Source organism: Vipera berus (genome assembly GCF_964194415.1).
Source record: "Vipera berus genome assembly, chromosome: 2".
Classification (NCBI taxonomy): domain Eukaryota; kingdom Metazoa; phylum Chordata; class Lepidosauria; order Squamata; family Viperidae; genus Vipera; species Vipera berus.
This window is the reverse complement of record NC_138203.1, coordinates 155,330,520-155,351,963: the sequence shown is the minus strand read 5'-3', so window position 1 is coordinate 155,351,963 and position 21,444 is coordinate 155,330,520. Positions and strand designations below refer to the sequence as shown.

Genomic DNA, 21,444 nt, shown 5'->3' with positions numbered 1-21,444 from the left:
GGGACTCCAATGGGAGAGACTTCACATTAGGGGTGGTTGACAGATCAATAATACACCCCACTTCTTCTTTGCTCATCCTAATCCTTCCCTCCCTGCCCATCTTTTTACTTAGGGTTCAGTATATATATTTTTATGTATTTTGTTCATATTATATATAGGTTTTGTATAATTTTACCATTTTAATATTGTAAGCTGCCCAGAGTATCCCCGTACTAAGATGGGCGATAGATAGATAGATAGATAGATAGATAGATAGATAGATAGATAGATAGATAGATTTTTGTTTGTTGTTAGCTGCAAAGTCGTATCCGACCCATCGCGACCCTATGGACAACGTTCCTCCAGGCCTTCCTGTTCTCTACCATATTCTGGAGACCATTTAAGCTCACGCCTACTGCTTCAGTGACTCCATCCAGCCACCTCATTCTCTGTCGTCCCTTTCTTCTATTGCTCTCAATCTTTCCCAGCATTAGGCTCTTCTCCAGTGAGTCCTTCCTTCTCATTAGGTGGCCAAAGTATTTGAGTTTTAGCTTCAGGATCTGGCCTTCTAAAGAGCTGTCAGGGTTGATCTCCTCTAGGACTGACCGGTTTGATCGCCTTGCAGTCCAAGGGACTCACAGGAGTCTTCTCCAGCACCATAGTTCAAAGGCCTCAATTCTTTGGCGCTCAGCCTTTTTTATGGTCCAACTTTCACTGCCATACATTGCAACTGGGAAGACCATAGCCTTGACTATACACACTTTTGTTGACTGGGTGATGTCTCATCTTTTTAGTGTGTTGTCTAGATTTGCCATGGCTTTCCTCCTGAGGATCAAGCGTCTTTTAATTTCTTGGCTACAGTCCCCATCTTGCTCACCCAGCTTCAGCAAGCAGTTGAAATTCCTCTGATTTATGATTCTTTGCTTCCCGCTGGAGAAGCCTATGGCCGGAGATTTAAACAGCCTTTCTCTTCGTTTTCCAGAGGGTCCTACAGTTCGCTCTGATCGGGTGCCCCCTGATCCGAGCTCCTGAAGTATCTATCCCTCCTCCTTCATTGCCCCTCCAGGAGCATAATGAAAAAAGGGACTAAGATTAATTATAAAGAAGGCCAAACTATTGGCAAATATGGCGACCAGCTTTAGAATTTATAATGAAAACATCAATGTGGTAGATAACTTCGGCCTTTTAAAATCAACCATCAGCAATAAAGGAACAAGCTTTCAATTTTTAAATTTTGGTGTTGGAGAATATTTGTTCATAATGTCCAGTGATATCATCCAGTCTTTTTTTAAACAACATTTTAATGGCATTCTGATTTAGTATTGTTATTTTATGATTTTATTGTTCATTCTTCAGAATAAAGTTCTCGGAGGTGGGTGGCCTCCTAAGTACAATTTATAAATAAAATAAGACTCCTGAAACTACCATAGAGGCAAGAAAACAAAACAAAAAAGGATTGCTGAACAATTCAACCCAGAGTCCTCAAATTATCCATTAGACCACAGGTCTGCAATCCGCGGCTCTGGAGCCACATGCGGCTCTTTCAGCCGTCTCCTGTGGCTCCCAGTCCTCTGCCATGTGCAGTCCAAAAAAAAAAGTGGGACTAAAAAAGTTCAACCAATCAATTCAAATATGCAGGGTAGGTGCATATCTCGCCTTGGCTCCACTCTTCAGTCAAACCCTGTTCTGCACTTGCACGCATGTACGCGCATGCTCACACATTTTTTGCGGCTCCCAGTTTTTCCTTTTGTGAGGGAACCAGTTCCAAGTGGCTCTTTCACTGTTTCAGGTTGCTGACCCCTGCATTAGACAGTTCTCTAAAAAAGGCTGTTATAGCAAGAAGGGTAGAAGGAAAGAGAAGAGGACAACAGCAGCAACTAGACTCAATTACAGCAGCAATGGAAATATTCACGACTGGAAGACCTGAAAGACTAGGTTAGAATCAGATTGTCAGGAAGAAAATTTATCTATGTGGTTGCAAAGAGTCAACACCAACTTGATGACACATAATCAATCAATATCTATGTCACATAATTCCAACCTCAATTGTCATGAACTGTGTGACACTGATATTCCGATATTCCACCACTGAATTCTGAAGATTCCAAAAGCTACAGGAGTTGAAGGCTGCAGGTGATCCACTCCTGTCTTATTTGTTTTTTTGTTTGTTTGTATCCCACCTTTATTATTTTTACAAATAACTCAAGGCGGCGAACATATCCAACACACTTTCCTCCTCCTATTTTTCCCACAACAAAACTTGTGAGGTAAGTTGGGCTGAGTGTATGTGACTGGCCCAGGGTCACCCAGCTCGCTTTCATAGCTAAGGTGGGACTGGAACTCATGATCTCCTGGTTTCTAGCCTGGTGCCTTAACCACTAGAACAAACTGACACTCATCTTGTTTGCACTGAACTTTTTAACATGCAAACATGACAGTTAACTGTCAGTAAAAACACAATTACTTAGGCAAAAATGAAGCATGGTACTGAAAAAAAGAAATGTAACCAACAAATAGTAAGGACAAGCCATTAAGTACAAATGAAGCCACCTTAATCAGCTGATGTCCTATTAAATAACAAAGGCCAATCTACCACATCAGAAGAAACCAAGTCTCTCAAAAGATAAAACTACAACCATGATCTATTTTAAAAATTACTCATTTTGAAAATATAAAGAACCTCAGTCTAGCATTTATTATTATATCTCCAATTTTTACCTCTGTTTACATGGTGTGCTAACCAAAGCAGACTCTTCTTTAAAGGAAAGTTTCCAGGATTCATCTGGTTTATAGGAACTCTGGCCCAATTCTTCCATGACCCAGTCACGTAAATCTTCTGGCATGTTACTCCAAGCTCTTTTTGAACTTGGCTCATCAAAATAGATTGACTAGATTTTCAAAAGAGAATATTGAAACATGTTTCACAATGTAAGTTTCCAGAAATAATCCTTACTTTATTTAATAAATTCCACAATAACACTAAATACTAGGTAGTCATTGGACCTATTCAACAAACCATCATTTAGTATAATATATGACCTGAGCTCTTGACACAGTAGCTCATTTCAGTTTCCAATTAATATACCTTTTGTTGCAAGTTTAAATCAGAAATTTATTCAAATGTGCACAGGATATGTATTTTACAAACTTCCCTATTAAGATACCTGAATCTCTTACAACTGTCATGACTGTACTGTAATATCAAAAACATGCAGCTCTCTCTGCTTTGATATTGCAGTAGTAAAATCTTTAGCTCATATCTTCTCATACTATGTTTTCTACAAAAGTGCCCAAGACATTACTAATGTCCTGGAATTCAAACTTTCCCTGATGAAACCTATGAATTCTGTGTTCAACATCTCTCATCAGATCAAGATTTAAGAAAAACTGCAGATGTTATTAAAATTACTGAAATAACCTCCAGAACATGACAACAATTAATAGCCATGTAACCTCCTCATACTTCAGATTTGTTTTACAGTTGTTTGCAACAAGGTCGTGTGCAGCATCCTTGCTATCTTTCCTTGTCCTCAATTTTCCTTATGCATCTCATCATGTTTAACAGTGCTAAATCATATTTTAGTTCTTAATGTTAATACTATTTTGTTCTAAATTAGTGCTAATATCATCCTGTGATGTTTTATTCAACTAAGCATCTAGAGTAAACCCAGGCATTGGTTTGGGACATTATGGGAGCTCTGACATGGGTAATTTTTATTGTGCCTCAAAACAGTTTTATTTTATTTCTTTTAGCCTAATTCTCAAGGTGAAGGGATTGTTCATTACCCACAGTTTTTGAATAACAGGGCAGCCATATAAATTGGATTAATAAATAAAATAATCCCTAATCATTTCTCTCTTCCCATAAATAGAAATATGAAACATACCGATTTTAAACTGTAGGAAAGAATTATATATTTACCATGTATGATGGAAGTGTTTTCAATATGCCTGATTCAGGTTTTTGTGTAAATGGTCCTTCCAGCACTCCTCGCTTTAGCATATGAAGAAGCAGTTTTGCATATAAGTTTCTATTCTTTCTACCAACAATTCCTGTACCAGCACCTGAAGGCTCACAAAGTTTTTTAATCCAAACAGCACATCTGTAACGTTCTGAAGAAGACAAAAAATAAAAATTACGAAACAATATTATGCAGAATATTATCCTTAAGTACCTAATAACACAAGAAACATTAAGATGGTGAGAGCCTAAATACATTTACTTCTAAATAAGGACTCTTTTTTAAAAAATGAAAGAAAATAGTTATGTGCTACACATTTTTAAATCAATTGGCAAAACAGGCAAAGGAAAATCTTCAAATTTGTAAAACATAATACCTAAATCTCCTAACTCTAGGGCAGACCTGCAGCTTGCAATCCACCTTGTGGATTGTGCCGCCGTGGACTGTGTTGCCCACTGGCATTTTAAAAAATTTCAGTACATTCATCAAAGCTGCCATCCCAAAAGACATGCTGCCAAGTGCCTCCAATGATTCACTGCTGCCACTCTGCTAACCAGCAATCAGGATACCAGATATTCCTTTGCAGCCCACAATTATTTTTTATTCAATGTGGTTCTTCTAGTTCTCAGACCTAAGATAATATAACTGAAATCCCTTCTACAATACAAATTACATGTAATCCTCGACTTACAACAATTGAGCCCAACATTTATGTTGCTAAGCAAGATGTTTGTTAAGTGAGTTTTGCTCATTTTATGATCTTTCTTGCCACAGCTGTTAAGTGAATCTGGCTTCCCCATTGACTTTGCTTGCCAGAAAGTCATAAAAGCAGATCACATGATCCCGGGATACTGCAACGGATCATAAATATGAACCAATTGCCAAGCATTCAAATTTTGATCACGTTGTCTGAAAAACAGATCATGTCACTTTTTTCAGTACTGTTATAACGAACTGTTCTAAGTCAAGGACTACCTGTAATTTAGAGGTTATATTTATTTTAATAATTAAATGACTACTGACTTTATATTGATGCATTATATATTCCTATTGTTATTTTATATAGGTGGATAAACTACTAATAAAGTTTCCGTGGGAGGATAATGTTTTTTTAAAAAAATTTCTTCAATTAAATTCAGGTTTCCTGATCAGGATGGCATCTTTAATTTACAAAATTTTTAGTTCTATCATTGGGTTTTTATTTTAATGTATGTATTCAAGTGAAAAGAAAATAATTCTTTCTGGGCTTGTTTAGACGGCTAAAGTGTGATTCCTTTGAAAATTAGACAAATTCTTATATCACTTCAGTAAGCAATGAATGACTCTTTCAACATTCAAAGGAATTAGGCACAGGGAAGCAAATACATTTTGACCCCCACAGATTCATATGAGAAATTCACATTATAGACTAATACTAATATGAAATTGTGAGGAGGGGAAATGTTTTATTGGAAACCCTGCACTGATCAAGAAATTAACATCTCAAATCAATTATAAACAATATTAATTAGAAGGAGTTTTTTTAACACTAGGAAGAAAAAAAAGCAAATCTATTTCAAGGAGTCATGTGTATGTGTGTGTGTGTGTGTGCGCGCGTGTGTGTAGAGAGAGAGACGAAAGAGAAAGACAGAGACAGAGAAAGAAGAGAAACACAACCTTGGAGAACAGCATGGTAATTAAAGATGGGTGATGTTGAACTAGGCTCAAAAAGTATGGAATCTAAGTAGCATTATGGGAATAACGCCACATTTTAAATCACTTTGGATCTTTAATAATCACTTGCTGCCTTTTCATGTTCATTGTACCGTGTTTCCCCGAAAATAAAACCCGGTCTTATATTTTTTTTGCATCCAAGAGAGGCAACAAGTCTTATTTTTAGGGAATGTCTTACCTGCTTACCTTAGGACCACCATAGCCAGGTCTCCAGTCCCCAACACCTGTCGCACCGCTACTCAAATTCTTCTGTGGCTGTGTGGTGCCTGGCACTGGTGCTACTTGTGGCCGGATGCTACATGGTGCATGGCGCCAGTGTCGCCACTCCGGGCAGGAGGCCGTGTGGTGCATGGTGCCAGTGCCATCACTCGTAGCAGGAGGCCATGTGGCACATTGTGCCGGTGCCGTGGCATCTGGCTGCAAGTGGCTGCAAAAGGTGTCAGGGCATGGGTGGCCTGGCTACGGCGGTCCTAAGGTAAGCAAGTGCAGGGCACATGGGGCAGCTCCACCACCCAAACCAGCTTGATTTTTATGTGTGGACCTCACCCCACCTCGTAAAACCAGGGCTTATTTTAGGGGTAGGACTTATATTAGGTGCACATGTAAAACTCAAGCTAGGTCTTATTTTCAGGGCAAGTCTTATTTTCCAGGAAACATGGTATGTTCAATATTTTTGGCATGTATCCCAATGATTGCAGGGCATCCAAGGAAAGAGTCAATTTATTTCTAATGCCTGTTTTCCACAAAGAACAGAAGTTATCGCTTGCTTTCAGAGCAACTAAGGTGGCTAAATTAAATATTAATTTCAGCCAGTATCTAAAAATAATAATATAGATCTAACCTCCATTCTTCCAATTCCATTCTTAAAGCTACAGTAGGAACGCAAGAATGTTGATTGCATCCTCTTTGCTGAAATATTTGCATATTTGTGTATCATAATTGGTTCATTATTTTCCCTCAAATAGCAAAAGCATGGCAGGAATGCAATATCCTCCAGAGAAAAGTCAAAACACCTATAGTTACCTGTCACCTGTGATATACAGTACAATCTAAATGAGCATTCTCTATCCAAGTGTGCAGTGTTCACATCTTATGTAGGCAAAGGTATTTTAGATTCAGAGTGGACACTTTTTTAATAGCCGATGAATGCTTTTTAAAGCACTTTTTCCTGGGCTCACATGCTAACCTCAGGGGCTCAGAAAAATATACGTTTGGGTTAAGAAAGTTAAGGGTCAGGGACAGAGCAGCAAAAGCAACAAATGGTCAAATTCTGCTACTACCTCGTTAATGACTTCTTAACTCAAAAACATATTTTTCCAGAACTGTGCAACTACCATGTAAGCTATACAACAGTCGTCGTGCTTTTAAGGAGCAGCCAACAAGTACAGAGAAGAGACTCCTTTGGATCTAAACATTGCATATCTTTAGTTTTTATTACTGGCCTCTTCAAATAACAATCAGATTCTTTTTGCTACATTTAACTACTGCATCCTTTTCCTCTGAAGATTCTGGGAAATTAACAGTTTTTCCGAACAAAAAGTTGTTCTCTTTGTGTACCACTCTTTCAAGTTGAATTAAATAATAATTCCTTTTATTTACCTCAGATTTGCCAATGATTGCTCTCTATCCAACTGCCCTCATCACTGCATCGAGCTCTCTAATTTTTATTGTTTTATTCTAATCTTTTATCTCATAAAATAAATTAAAAATAAAAATAAATTTAATTTAGGCATGTTAATGTTCTCCAAACTGTCTCCCACATTATTTATGTATCATATTTAAAAACCACCCATCTCCTCATAGAACAACTCTGGGCAGTGTACAAATAGACAAAATAATAATTTATATATAAAAACTATATATAATACAAACAATTAAACACAGGAATAGTTAAAATTCAAGATTAAGAAGGTGGAGGAGGGGCTTCTGAGCATTAGCTAGCTCTCTGTGGGCCCCAAGCAAGTTAACAGAGCAAGGTCTTCAGGTATTTACAAAATATCAGGAGGGTTAGGGCCTGCCTCAGCTCTTGGGGGAGAAGGTTCCAAAGGGCAGGGGCCAATGGCGGAGGAAGCTACAATTCTTTAACTGGCCGGGTCTGCAGATACTTTCCCTGCCTGACTGGGTGGGATGGACCGATATAATGGGATGAAGACAGTTCCATAGGGAATCTGGTCCCATGCCACATAGGACTTTTAAAATCATAAAGACATCTTGAATTGGATCCAGACACAAACCAGTCCCCAACGCAGCTTGTGCAGCAGAGGTGTTACATGCACTATTCTTGCGGCACCCAGAACAGCTCACACAGCCTCATTCTGTACTAGCTGAAGTTTATGGATACTTTTCAAGGGTAACCCCCATCTAGGGCACACTGCATTAGTCCAGACAGGAAATGACCACAGTGAGTGACTGAGCAAAGAGCCTCCCTACCCAAGAATGGGTGTAACTGGCACACAACATGAAGCTGAGCAAAGGTTCTCCTAGCCACGAGCAAGAGCCATGAGTCCAGGAGGGCCCCTAGATTACGCATCTGTCTGAGGTAGTGAAAAACCTTCCAAGACCAAAGATGATAAACAGAGCCCTCCTCACCCACCCACAACCACTCCACTTTACCAAAGTTCAGCTCAAGTATGTTGTTCCCTATCCAGATTCCCATAACTCAGGCACTGCAAAAGAACATCCACCTCGCTCACTACACCCAGGATGGAGGTATATATATCAGCATTTCGATGATACTTCATCCAATGGTGATAGATAAATCTCATCCAACAGTTACATGTCAAAAAGGAGGAGAGCGAGCACTGAGTCCTGCGCACCTACAAAGTAAGGGCTGTGGAACTGCACCTCTCATCCCCTATCAAAACGAGTTGGGACTGGTCTTGGAGAAAGGTAGCAGACCAGCAAAAGTCTGTGCCACCCATCCCCACTTCCCTAAGTTGGCCCAAAAGAATACTGTAGTCGGTAGTAATGAAAAAGCCACAGAGAGGTCGAGAGGAGCAAGGATGGATGTCCTAACTCGCTCCTGCCAGATCTAACAGTGCAACCAATGCCAAGTCTGTACTGTATCCAGGCCTGATTGCTGACTCGAAAGGGGTCCAGATAATCAATTTTAATCAGAATTTTCTGGAGTTGCAGTGCCACCATCTTTTTGACCACCTTCCTTGCTCTATTACTTTTTATAACTGCACTATATTTGAGATACCATGTAAAACAAAGTATTTTTTTAAAAAAAAGGCTCCTTTATAAACTCTGTTTGCAGTTTTCTTAAATAATGGTAAAGCAGTTCGTTTTTCAGAAAGACCATGGTAATCAAATCTGGAATTAATTTCTTGAAGTCTTCATCTCTCAACTTATACCTCTTTAAAATTCCACAGAAAAGCTAATAAATGATAAAACTCCTTACAGAAAGCAAAAGGCTTTCAACTGAACCTGAAACCGCAACATTTTCATGATAACGCAGAGTACTTATATCTCTCACTCAATGTAAAAACTGCACGGTTTTTATTTCTCTCTGCGGTTGTTTTTTTAATCTCCAATTTTCTCAGCCTACTTTGTTCCTTTAAATCTGTAAATCTGGTTGATTTGAAATAATATTATTTTTTGTGCTCTTCCTAAATATCCTTTTTGGTCAGTAACTGAGTCATATGTTCCATGTTGGAGTTTCTACACTTCATATTCTATCATTGGTGCCACTTTGTTCATTGCCTAGAATCTGGCAATCATTTTGACTGGTATCATTTTATACTAATTTATTTTTTCTGCATAATAATATTTTATGAACTTCCTCTATTGTTTCTATTTTTTTGCCCATTGCAAAATATATATTTCCTCAGACTTCCTTAGACCTGTAGTTCTTGCTTCCTCAGACTCTTGCTTCCTCAGACTTAAAAAAAACAACCCTGTTATTACTTCACATTACAATCACACTCAGCAACTAGTTTACTTGATTAGAAGTGGCATAATTTCTTCTATATTTATTTTGAGACTAGACAAATACATTCTAAAATCTCACTGGCGCTACCCCAAACTGACAAACTAAATCATTGCTACTGAAATTAAAATTAAATTGAAGTTAACTTTCTCATAATTTCTTTTCCTCGTAGAGTACTAACCTGGCAGTGGAGTTATTCTATTCTGTCTCCCATTTACTCAGTACCAGCCAATTATGGACAATGAAAAAATTATTGAACAATAACATTATATGAAAATATAGTGAAAGATGAAGCTTGTTTTTCTTTACCAAAATTTTTCCTCTACCAATAATTTTTTTAATTTAAATATCACAGGCAATCTCTTAGTAGAATTTGAATACTTTACAGTATTGCAGTACTAGAACAGTTCAGTTACATCAGGTTCTTGCCAAAGCAAAGGGCATCATGGCAATTATCTTGGTTCCTCTCTCTTTCCAGGAGATACGATTAGTACTGTCTGTAGTATTGGCTCTACAAACCTTTCCTTTTTTCCTACAATGGCAGAAAATCTCTATCTACTTTGAACTGTTTTCAGAGATACCTATGTGGACATCCCAAGATTAAAAGGAATATATGTGTGTGTGTACACAAGCATATACTCATACACTTATTTCACCTTCACTAAAACACTGGACCTCTCTCCATACCTGGAGCCTACATCACATCATCACAGAAAATATTTTCTAAATTATCAATGAAACACTGAATTCTATGTATCTCAAAAACATTTTTGTGTTTTGCACTGAAAATATAAAGGAAAAATTGTATATGCTAGCATGTAAGTTTCTTCCAAATCATGTATTCCAGTAATTTTAAAAGTTAAATATTATTACTTACTTTACTTAGTTATGCTTTTATATAATGGAAAAGGTGAAATGCACCAATTGTCTAATTATTTACCTGATTTATGAGGTAGTTTTAAGACATAAGACTTCATATCCACAACATAATGGTCAAATTCTGAATCCAATTTCTCCCATGCTTCTTCTTCACTGGTCATTGTGCTCAGTCAATAAACTATGTACAGATGTGTTATCCAAGATCACTGAAAAAAAAATGTTCAAAAAGACAGGACCATATTATATCAAAAATATAGAATGCTATCATTGTATCCATAACTTAAAAAGGGCATCAAACAAAATATTTCTCCTCAGGAAATAAATACTTTTTGCCCTCCTCCCTTTATACCTTTCAGAATAGGGAGAGAGAAAAGGAGGGATACAGAAAATACAGTGAATCCACCAGCAATATACCCTTAGTTGGTCAGCAGATACTAAGCATGGCTGACAGTACAAACACCATAAATGTTTAATCCAGAATTACTTCGTATTTTCAATACAGCAAAAATCATAAAATATAGCATTCACAAATTAAAAGATAAGTCATCTCTCCTAAAAGGAAGCACTCAAAATTTATCCCATCTTGAATTTTAATGGCGCTGAAAATTAAAATTATACACAAAATGAAAGCTGTTATATCTTTCCAGTGTTTATCTTAGCAGCGACGACGTTTTCCCCAACTACCTTATTTTATGAATAAGTTCAAAAATATACAGTGAAGCATTAAATAGCATCCAATCAAAAAGCATCAATAGTCCAAAGATCACTGCCTTGGATATTTATAAGAAGTTTTAGAGTTCCCACTCTAAAGCAAAGCGAAAGGGAAGTTATAGGACCATCCAAAACACTGAGGCTCTGAATGGCCATTTCAAGTAGCTGTCTTTTTTATGTACCAAAATTACAGAGAGGTACATAGAGCAGAGTTGTTTTTTGCTTAGCATTTTTGTTGAGAGCTGGTCAAAAATTTAACAAGTCTGTTGCTTGAATTTGAATTTCACCTAGCCTACATAAAAATTGCAAAGCATTTTTTAACTTTTTATTGTATATGTTTTATTTTTTATTAAGTATTTTCCTGGGCTATGTTTTGGTAGACTGGGTGGCAGGTATCAGTAAGCACACAACTGACAACTTCTAGGATATAAAAAAGAGGAATGGAGTTAGCTATAAGCTCCATTGTTTTCTATGACCCAAATAGTTTAAAACTTTAACTGTTCTCCTAAAACTTACAATTGAGGTATTTTGCATTTGGCTACATCACAAATAGAAATCTTTGAGTAGGGAAAATTTAGTATTTTAATATGTACGCAGCATTTAGTATTATGAGCACACACTAAGGCAATTCTGATAAGGAATATTGTTATATCTAACTGTTGTCATTACAGATAGTCCTCGATTTATCACAATTGAGCCCAAAGTTTCTACTGCTAAGCAAGACAGTTAAGTGAATTTTGCCCCATCTTGCCACAGTTAAGTGAATCACTGTAGTTGTTAAATTATAACAAGTTTAAGTAAAACTGACTTCCCCATTGGTTTTGCTTGTCAGAAGAGCACAAAAGTTGAACATATGACCCCAGGACATGCAACCATCATAAATACATGCCAGTTGCCAAGCGTCTGAATTTTGATCATGTGATCACAGGGATTCTGCAACTGTTATAAATGTGAAAATGTGAATCATTTTTTCACTTTCTTTGAATAGTCACTAAATGATTGGTTGTAAGTTGAGGACTACTTGTATTAAATGCAGGACATTAATTCACACTGTTACATTAAGATATTTTTGTGATGGTCTTCAAGTCCCCCACAGAACAGAACCTGAAGACGATTACAAAAATATCTAGATGTAACAAAAGAAGTACTCACAAACTCATGAAAATTTTCTCTTTGGACCATTCCAGAGAATTTGCTTTCAGCAGTCCAATCAAAATATCACGAGTCTGTGTTACCTACAACACTTTCAAACACACTTCAATAGTATGTCAATTTTATTTTAATTATTAAATCATCTCATAAACCAAGGAAATAATTACCAGTCATTCCCAATCTGTAGTGAAACGAGCATAGAAAACGTGATCACAACCCCACAAATTACTAGTGCAATCTTAAACACAATTAATCCTAATTCATAAGGAGCTTCTTTCTCAGTATAAATATGTATAATAGTTGTTTAGACTTTTCCAATCAGAGGGGGAGAAGCCACTGTTTCCAGCAAAAACGCTACAACTAACCAGTAAGGGATCCTCTTAGATCAGGGGTCTTCAAACTTGGCCCTTTTATGACTTGTGGACTTCAACTCCCAGAATTCCTCAGCCAGCAAAGCTGGCTGAGGAATTCTGGGAGTTGAAGTCCACAAGTCATAAAAGGGCCAAGTTTGAAGACCCCTGTCTTAGATCTATGAAAATGCACGTAAGGTAACTCTTTTTAGTGCTGAATTACTTCATGCTCACTCAAAAGTTTGTACCTCTAGCTGGGTTTGTACCACAGTCTCACCCACGACTCAGTCAATCAGAATGTGTGCGTGTGCGTGTTCACAACCCACTGAACCACACACAATTACAATTCACGTAGGCTGAAATGTGCGCGGCTAATTTTGTGGTTCGGTCCGTCAAATCACTCGGAGCCACGAAGTCCGCGGGATAGCAACGCCGAGCCTCAGTCACGTGCGCATTTCCTCACACGGGAAACCTGCAAACCTCTGGCTCTTCACCCCACCTTCCTGACAATGTAGCCCCGTTTACCTCACGCAGTCCACGATGTCGGAGGCTTTGGGCACCAGGGGAAGGAATTAGCACAAAGCCTTCTTCACCCAAGGATGCAATGGCCAAGAGGTCTAAAGAGCGGGACGGAAGAGGGGAACCGAACTTGTCTCGGAGCCTCCCGAACCCTCGGGCTACGCCTCCTCCTCCTCCTTCCGCTGCGAGGGGGATACATGAGACTGGGGAAAGCCCCGCGCCTCCGAAGGCTGCGCTTCAGGCCTGAACAGGAAATCCAGGAGGGACGCAACCGCTGCTAGGAGCCCATCCAAGCGCAGCCAACGGCTCGCGCCCAGCTCTCTCTCTCTCTCTCTCTCTCTCTCTCTCTCTCAGCGAGGAAGTGGCGAGCAGACCCAAATGATTTCCGCTTCCGGTGAAAAGCTTGGCGGGCGGTTGCCACGCAACGCGGAGTTTCTGAGTCTTCCGGGAACGTTAGAATTCCGGTGTTGGAGGGGCGGACTTGGAGGTCAAAAAAGCTGATGGGGTTATTTTTACTGGAGGGGGGGGGAAGGAAGAAAGGAAAGCGGAGGAAAGCGGCTGCCTTCTGGAAATAAAGACAAAAGCTCGGGTTTGGGCTCATTCCCCCCCCCCCTTAGTGAAGATGAGGCTCTGGGGCTTTGCAGGTAAGTACAAGTACAAGTAGTCCTCGACGTACGACCACAATTGAGCCCAAAATTTATGTTGCTAAGTGAGAAATGTGTTAAGTGAGTTTTGCCCCATTGTACGATTTTTCTTGCCACGTTTCTTAGGTGAAGCCCTGCAGTTTTTAAATCAGTAACGCGGTTGTTGAGTGAATCTTGGCTTCCCCATTGACTTTGCTTGTCAGAAGGTCTCAAAAGGGGGTCACATGACCATAGAACACGGCAACGGTCGTAAATATGAGCCAGTTGCCAAGCCTTCTAATCGTGATCGTGGGGATGCTGTGACAGTTGAAAAGGGTCATAAATCACTTTTATCATTGCCATTGTAACTTCAAACAATCACTAAATGAACTGTTGTAAGTCAATGACTATCTGTATAATTTTTTACAAGGTGGTGGATTCTGGTTTTAGTATCCACCAGGAGTGTCAGGAATGGTGAAAGGACTGGCGGCTTCAACCATGTGTTTGCACCAGTATGGATGCACCCTTTTCGGATGTGGATGCAGCTTCAGGGAAACTTAGGATCTTCTGTCTTGGCTTCCTGCATTAAAAATAAAGAAACAGCCTTAAAAGAGAAGGAGAAAAGCTTCATTGCCCGAGTCAAAGGAAGTGTTGCAGCAACAACATTAATTAATGGGCTTAATCCATTCCCTACAATAAATTTTGTTGTTGTTGTTAGTTGCAAAGTCATGTCTGACCCATCGCGACCCCATGGACAATGTTCCTCCAGGCCTTCCTGTCCTCTACCATCTTCTGGAGTCCATTTAAGCTCACGCCTACTGCTTCAGTGACTCCATCCAGCCACCTCATTCTCTGTCGTCTCCTTCTTCTCTTGCCCTCAATCTTTCCCAGCATTAGGCTCTTCTCCAGTGAGTCCTTCCTTCTCATTAAGTGGCCAAAGTATTTGAGTTTCAAATTCAGGATCTGGCCTTCTAAAGAGCAGTCAGGGTTGATCTCCTCTAGGACTGACCGGTTTGATCGCCTTGCAGTCCAAGGGACTCGCAGGAATCTTCTCCAGCACCATAGTTCAAAGGCCTCAATTCTTTGGCGCTCAGCCTTTCTTATGCTCCAGCTTCCACAGCCATACATTGCAACTGGGAAGACCATAGCCTTGACTATATGCACTTTTGTTGGCAGGGTGATGTCTCAGCTTTTTAGTGTGCTGTCTAGATTTGCCATGGCTTTCCTCCCCAGGAGCAAGCGTCTTTTAATTGCTTGGCTGCAGTCCCCGTCTGTGGTGACCTTGGAGCCCAGGAAAATAAAATCTGTCACTACCTCCATTTCTTCCCCATCTATTTGCCAGGAATTGAGAGGGCCAGATGCCATGATCTTGGTTTTCTTAACATTTAAGTTTTAAGCCAACTTTTGCACTCTCCTTCTTCACCCGCAACAAGAGGCTGTTTAGTTCCTCTTCACTTTCTGCCTTTAAACTGGTATTGTGTGCATATCTTAGGTTGTTGATATTTCTCCCGGCAATCTTAATTCCAACTTTTGATTCATCTAGCCCTGCCTTTCTCATGATGTGCTCTGCATATAAATTAAATAGACAGGGCGACAGTATACAGCCTTGCCAGACTCCTTTCCCAATTTTGAACCAATCGGTTGGTTCCGTGTCCAGTTCTCACTGTTGCTTCTTGACCCGCATATAGGTTTCTCAAGAGACAAATAAGATGGTCTGGTACGCCCATCTCTTTAAGAACTTGCCACAGTTTATTATGATACACACAATCAAATACTTTAGCATAGTCAATGAAGCAGAAGTAGATGTTTTTCTGGAACTCCCTAATTTTCTCCATGATCCAGCGTATGTTGGCAATTTAATCTCTAGTTCCTCTGCCTCTTCGAAATCCTCTCTGTACTTTTGGTAGTTCTCGATCCACATACTGCTGGAGTCTAGCTTGTAGGATTTTAAGCATAACTTTACTAGCATATGAAATGAGTGCAATGGTGCAATCGTTTGAACATTCTTTGGCACTGCCTTTCTTTGGAATTGGAATGTAAACTGATCTTTTTCAATCCTGTGACCACTGTTGAGTTTTCCAAATTTGCTGGCAAATTGAGTGTAGGTTTTACTGCATCGTCTTTTTAATAGCTCAGCTGGAATACTGTCACCTCCACTAGCTTTGTTGTTGCTCAGCTTTCCTAAGGCCCACTTCACTTCACTTCACATTCTAGGATGTCTGGCTCAAGGTCAGAGACCACCTAATCATGGTTATCATGGACGTTAAATTCGTTCTTGTATAGCTCTTCTGTGTAATTTTGGCACCTCTTCTTAATCTCTTCTGCCTATGTTAAGTCCCTGCCATTTTGGTCCTTTATCATGCCCATTTTTGCATGAAATGTTCCCTTCACCTCTCCAATTTTCTTGAAGAGATCTCTGGTCCTCCCTATTCTATTGTTTTCTTCTATTTCTTTGCACTGTTCATTTAAGAAGGCATTCTTATCTCTTCTAGCTATTCTCTGGAATTCTGCATTCAATTGGGTGTATCTTTCTTTTTCTCCCTTACCTTTCGCTTCCCTCCTTTCCTCAGCTATTTGCAAAGCTTCCTCAGACAGCCATTTTGCTTTCTTGCATTTCTCTTTCTTTGGGATGGCTTTAGTTGCTACCTCTTGTACAATGTTGCGAACCTCTGTCCATAGTTCTTCAGGCACTCTATCAGATCTAATTCCTTAAATCTATTTGTCACCTTTACTGTGTATTTATTAGGGATATGATTTAGTTCATATTTGAGTGGCCTAGTGCTTTTCCCTACTTTCTTTAAGCCTAAACTTTGCAACGAGAAGCTCATGGTCTGAGCCACAGCCAGCTCCTGGTCTTGTTTCTATTGACTGTATAAAGCTTCTCCATCTTTGGCTGCAGAGCATATAGTCAATCTGATTTCTGTGTTGACCATCTGGTGATGTCCATGTGTAGAGCCGTCTCTTGGGTTGTTGAAAAAGAGTGTTTGCTATAACCATCGTATTCTCTTGACAAAATTCTGTCAGCCTATGCTCTGCTTTATTTTGTACTCCAAGACCAAACTTGACTGTTATTCCGGTTATCTTTTGGCTTCCTACTTTAGCATTCCAATCCCCCATGATGATAAGGACATCGTTTTTCAGTGTTAGTTCTATAAGATGCTGTAGGGCTTCATAGAACCGGTCAATTTCATCCTCTTCAGCACCGGTGGTTGGGGCATAGACTTGGACTACTGTGATATTGAATGGTTTGCCTTGGATTCGAACTGAGATCATTCTGTCATTTTGGGGATTGTATCCCAGTATTGCTTTTCCTACTCTTTTATTGACTATGAAGGCTACTCCATTTCTTCTGAGGGATTCTTGCCCGCAGTAGTATACCTGATGGTCATCTGAATTAAATTCACCCATTCCTGTCCATTTTAGTTCTCTGATACCTAAGATGTCGATGTTCAGTCTTGTCATCTCTTGTTTGACCACGTCCAGCTTTCCTTGATTCATGGATGTTACATTCCAGGTTCCTATGGAGAAAAAATCTTTACAGCATTGAACTTTCCTTTCACCACCAGATACATCCACAGCTGAGCGTCCTTTCGGCTTTGGCCCAGTCGCTTCATTCTTTCTGGCGCTACTAGTACTAGCCCTCTGCTCTTCCCCAGTAGCATATTGGATGCCTTCCAACCTGAGGGGCTCATCTTCCAGCTTTATATCGTTTTGCCTTTTGGTACTGTCCATAGGGTTTTCATAGCAAAGATACTAGAGTGGGTTGCCATTTCCTTCTCCACTGGATCACGTTTTGTCAGAACTCTCTGCTATGACCTGTCCGTCTTGGGTGGCCCTGCTTCATTGACTTACGCAAGCCCCTTCGCCACAACAAGGCAGTAATCCATGAAGGGATACAATAAATTACAAGTGGAAATAAGCTTTTTAGTGAACACCTCTGCTCACCTCAGAATCTATTGCCTGCATTGGCTCTAATCTACATCTTTTAGTTTAACTGGATTTTGTGTCTTCTGTGCTCTTTTGCATTACAGTGATTTGTCCTTCACTGGGGTTTTTTTTGGGGGGGAGGGGGGAGATTGAAGGACATAAAATATTGAATAAAATGGGTTTAAAATGGAGGAAAAGGTAAAATACTTTGGTATCACCAATGAATACAAATTATATGTATTTCAAAACTATTGTGTTAAACAAGGAACAAGAGTTAAACAAGATGTATTAAGGTGGGAGAAAATGAAGCTGTCATTACTATGTATGTATGCATGTATTTATAGCCTGCCTTTATTACTTTGATAAATAATGCGGAGCTGACATTACTAATATTCCCTTCTCCTATTTTCCCCACAACAACAACCCTGTGAGGTGGGTTGGACTGAGAGTCACTAACCCAAAGTCACCCTGCTGCCTTTCATGTGTGTGTGGGGTGGGGGGGGGACTAGAACACAGTCTGCTGGTTTTTAAGCCAACACCTTATGTATTATTCCTAAATCCTAATTACTAAGGCTGCCTATGGTTTTGCTTTCATTTACTATATTGTTTACTGTAGTATCTTCCTGCCTTCTAGTTTCTACCTCATTTTATATGATTTGTTCAGAGTTTTAGAACCAGCATTTTGTGGTCTTGAAACAACTATCCTGGTCCTGGACTTCCTTGAACTGTTTGTGGTCCCTGCAATGTCCTCCGCTGATCCTGCACTTTTTTTTTTAATTCCATTTATATCCCGCCCTTCTCCGAAGACTCAGGGCGGCTTACAAGCTTAGCAGTAGCCTTCATTCTATGTATATGCCTGCTTATTAGGGCTTTCACACCCACCCCAAGCGGCATTATTACAAAGTCAGCTTAATTGCCCCCAACAATCTGGGTCCTCATTTTACCTACCTCGGAAGGATGGAAGGCTGAGTCAACCTTGAGCCTGGTGGGATGCGAACCTGCACTAATTGCAGGCAGCTGGTGTTACTTAAGGAGGCATTAGCCCTCTGCTCCACCAAGGCTTCTTATTACACCCACTGTTTCTTTGGGACATCTCAGTTGCTGTCTTTTTCCTTGTTTTCCACAGCACTGCATTATTGAACAAACCTGCCCATTGGAAGCTTGGACTTGAGGAAGGAAAAATAAAAGGGTCGTCTGCCTGATTATGTTTCACCTTTGTGTAAACATTTAAAACTGTTGCTACCTTTTAAAGAGAAAGTTAAAGACATCGTTCCATATGTATGGCTGGCCTGGTTCAATCACTATTTAACTAGAGGTGTATACTTGGAATCAACAAAGTGAGGTAGATACTGTACTTTGAGGATACAGGTTAATATAGGAAAATTCAAGTGGTAGTATCAGAAATAGACTTCTCACTACATGGCTGAATAGGTGGTTTAGACATCCAGCTATATGTAGGTTATTCAGTAAGCCATAATTAAGGAAACCATGGGTTAGGTGATATATAACCTCAGCCTTATGTCTTCCCCTGATGAATAACATGTTAACATCACTTTCTAGCTAATATTACTATACTACTGTCTTTCTTTGAGCTATATGTTAGGGAATATTGGCATATATTTAATATTTTGTAGTATCACATCTTGACTTAAAATTGAGTCTTATTGAATTCATACATCAAGCTACAATGTGGTTTAGATTTGGCTTAATGCAACTTGTGAAATCAGCCAATTGGCATAATTCTCCTTATTAATGAAGACAACTGACCCTCCTTTGTCAGCTTGTTTGAGTATGAAGTCATTGTTATTTTTGAGGCTTTGGATAGCATCTCTCACCTTCAGATGGCAAACCAAAGTGGATGTTTGGACTTTGGTACTGTGTTTCCCCAAAAGTAAGACCTACCCTGAAAATAAAACCTACCTGATTTTTGGAGTGGGCCTAATATAAGCTCTACCCCAAAAATAAGCCCTAGTTTTGGGGCGAGATGCACAACTAAAAATCAAGCTAGGATGGGGGGGAGGGGGGAGCTGCCCCACATGGCCCACACCCACTTACGGTTGCAGCCAGGCCTCCCATGAATTGACACCTGCCTCACCAGCCACTTCTTCTGCGGCACACACCCCCAGCCTGCATTTTGCCATCAGAGGCCTTCAGGAAATGCCTCTCAAGCTGAGAAGGGAGCTCCGGATTCCCCCCGGCCTGGACTGCCTGACTGGACTCCCCCGGATTAATGGTTTTATCTTACTCCAGCACAGCCTTATTGGCGCTCAGGGGTGCCCCCCTCTCCTGGGTGCGACCCGCCTGCTTTTCCATCGTGCCTCCTGATGACGGACCCAATTATTGGGACCCCGAGAGATGGCTGGGCAGGGACAGGAGCCTCTCTTCCAAATTTAATAAGAGGCCCCTGGTGTGTTTTTTAGCTAAATGTTTTGAGGGGTTAGGGAGGGGGGTGGGCTCATCGGCTCGGTTGGAAACTAGGGGGGTTCCACCAACCGTTTCTCAGACCAGGTCAGGGACTGATCGCGCCGTGGTAGGGGCCGGGCTGGGGGTTTACGGGGCCCCGGAGCAGGGTGTGGGATTATCTATTCCCACGGCGGTTGGGAATGGCCGCAGGTGTAGGAACAGAGGGCCACATCAATACCCGGGGGTGCGTCCCCGCTGTCTTCAAGCGGTGATGCGCTCCGACCCTCTGATTTCAGCACGTGGTACCGGGAGCGAGGATGAGCAGCCACCTGAGCTCAGGCTCGTGTATTTTAATGCCAGGTCTGTAATGAATAAAGCACCTCTCATTCACGATCTGATTGAGGAGGAGCATGCGGACCTGGCTTGCATTACGGAGACCTGGTTGGGCCCAGAGGGCGGGGTCCCCCTGGCTGATCTTAGCCCATCAGGTTTCCGGGTGCTGCACCAGCCTAGGGCTCAAGGTAGGGGCGGTGGAGTGGCAGTTGTTGTGAGGGAGACCTTATGTCCGCGGGAGGCCACCATAGTCCAGATAGCCGGGTGTGAGTCCCTCCTCCTGAGATGTGGTCCCAGAGCTCAGTTGGGCTTGCTGTTGGTGTATATTTCACCTAGACACGTGGCAGCAGCCCTGCCTGAGCTTCTCGATATCCTCTCAGGGTTGGTGGTTGAGTTCCCCAAACTTATAGTTTTGGGTGACTTCAACCTACCATCCCTGGGGGGATCATCTGAGTTAGCTCGGGAGTTCATGGCTTCCATGACGGCCATGGACCTGAAGCAGGTTATTCTGGGCCCAACTCACGGAGGGGGTCACACGCTCGATCTGGTTTTTCTATCTGGACGGTGGTTAGATGATCTTGGGGGGGGTTCCCCAATTAATTTACCCCTGTCATGGACCGATCATCATCTCCTGCGGATGGTCTTCCGTTTTGCCACTCCCTGTCGTGGGGTTGCTGAGCCAACAAGATGGTTCCGCCCTAGGCGCCTTATGGACCCTGAGCGGTTCCAAACGGCGCTTGGGCCCCCACCTGCCTCCTTTGCTCACAGCTCGGTCGATGCCCTGGTGGAAGCCTGGGAAAGGGCAGCCACAGAGGCACTCGACCAAGTTGTACCCATGCGGCCCTTGACCCGACGCAGATCCCAACGGGCCCCATGGTTCTCCATGGAGCTCCGCGAGATGAAGCGTCGGAGACGGGGCCTAGAGAGCTGTTGGAGGTCCAGCCGATCCGAATCCGACCGGT

General features: G+C 41.0%; 1 protein-coding gene and 1 long non-coding RNA gene across 4 annotated transcripts in view; one reads left to right on the top strand and one right to left on the bottom strand.

The window, feature by feature from the left end:
• The window catches only part of CEP112 (centrosomal protein 112), a gene marked incomplete at its 3' end in the record, with an annotated part of 303,692 nt that extends 290,186 nt beyond the window's left edge, over positions 1 to 13,506 (bottom strand). For all 3 annotated transcript variants that reach the window (XM_081318537.1, XM_081318536.1, XM_081318538.1), the window contains exons 1-4: positions 13,203 to 13,506; positions 10,526 to 10,670; positions 3,902 to 4,092; positions 2,698 to 2,867 (exon numbers count right to left, since the gene is read on the bottom strand). In XM_081318537.1, the coding sequence (XP_081174663.1) occupies positions 2,698 to 2,867; positions 3,902 to 4,092; positions 10,526 to 10,625 (461 nt within the window). In that variant the 5' untranslated portion in view covers positions 10,626 to 10,670; positions 13,203 to 13,506. The remainder of the gene's footprint in view (positions 1 to 2,697; positions 2,868 to 3,901; positions 4,093 to 10,525; positions 10,671 to 13,202) is intronic.
• Positions 13,507 to 13,555: 49 nt separating this feature from the next.
• LOC308664596 lies at positions 13,556 to 18,948 on the top strand. The gene is made up of 2 exons (XR_014025695.1): positions 13,556 to 13,840; positions 18,873 to 18,948. It is a non-coding gene; the product is annotated as an uncharacterized lncRNA (long non-coding RNA).
• Positions 18,949 to 21,444: the final 2,496 nt, after the last annotated feature.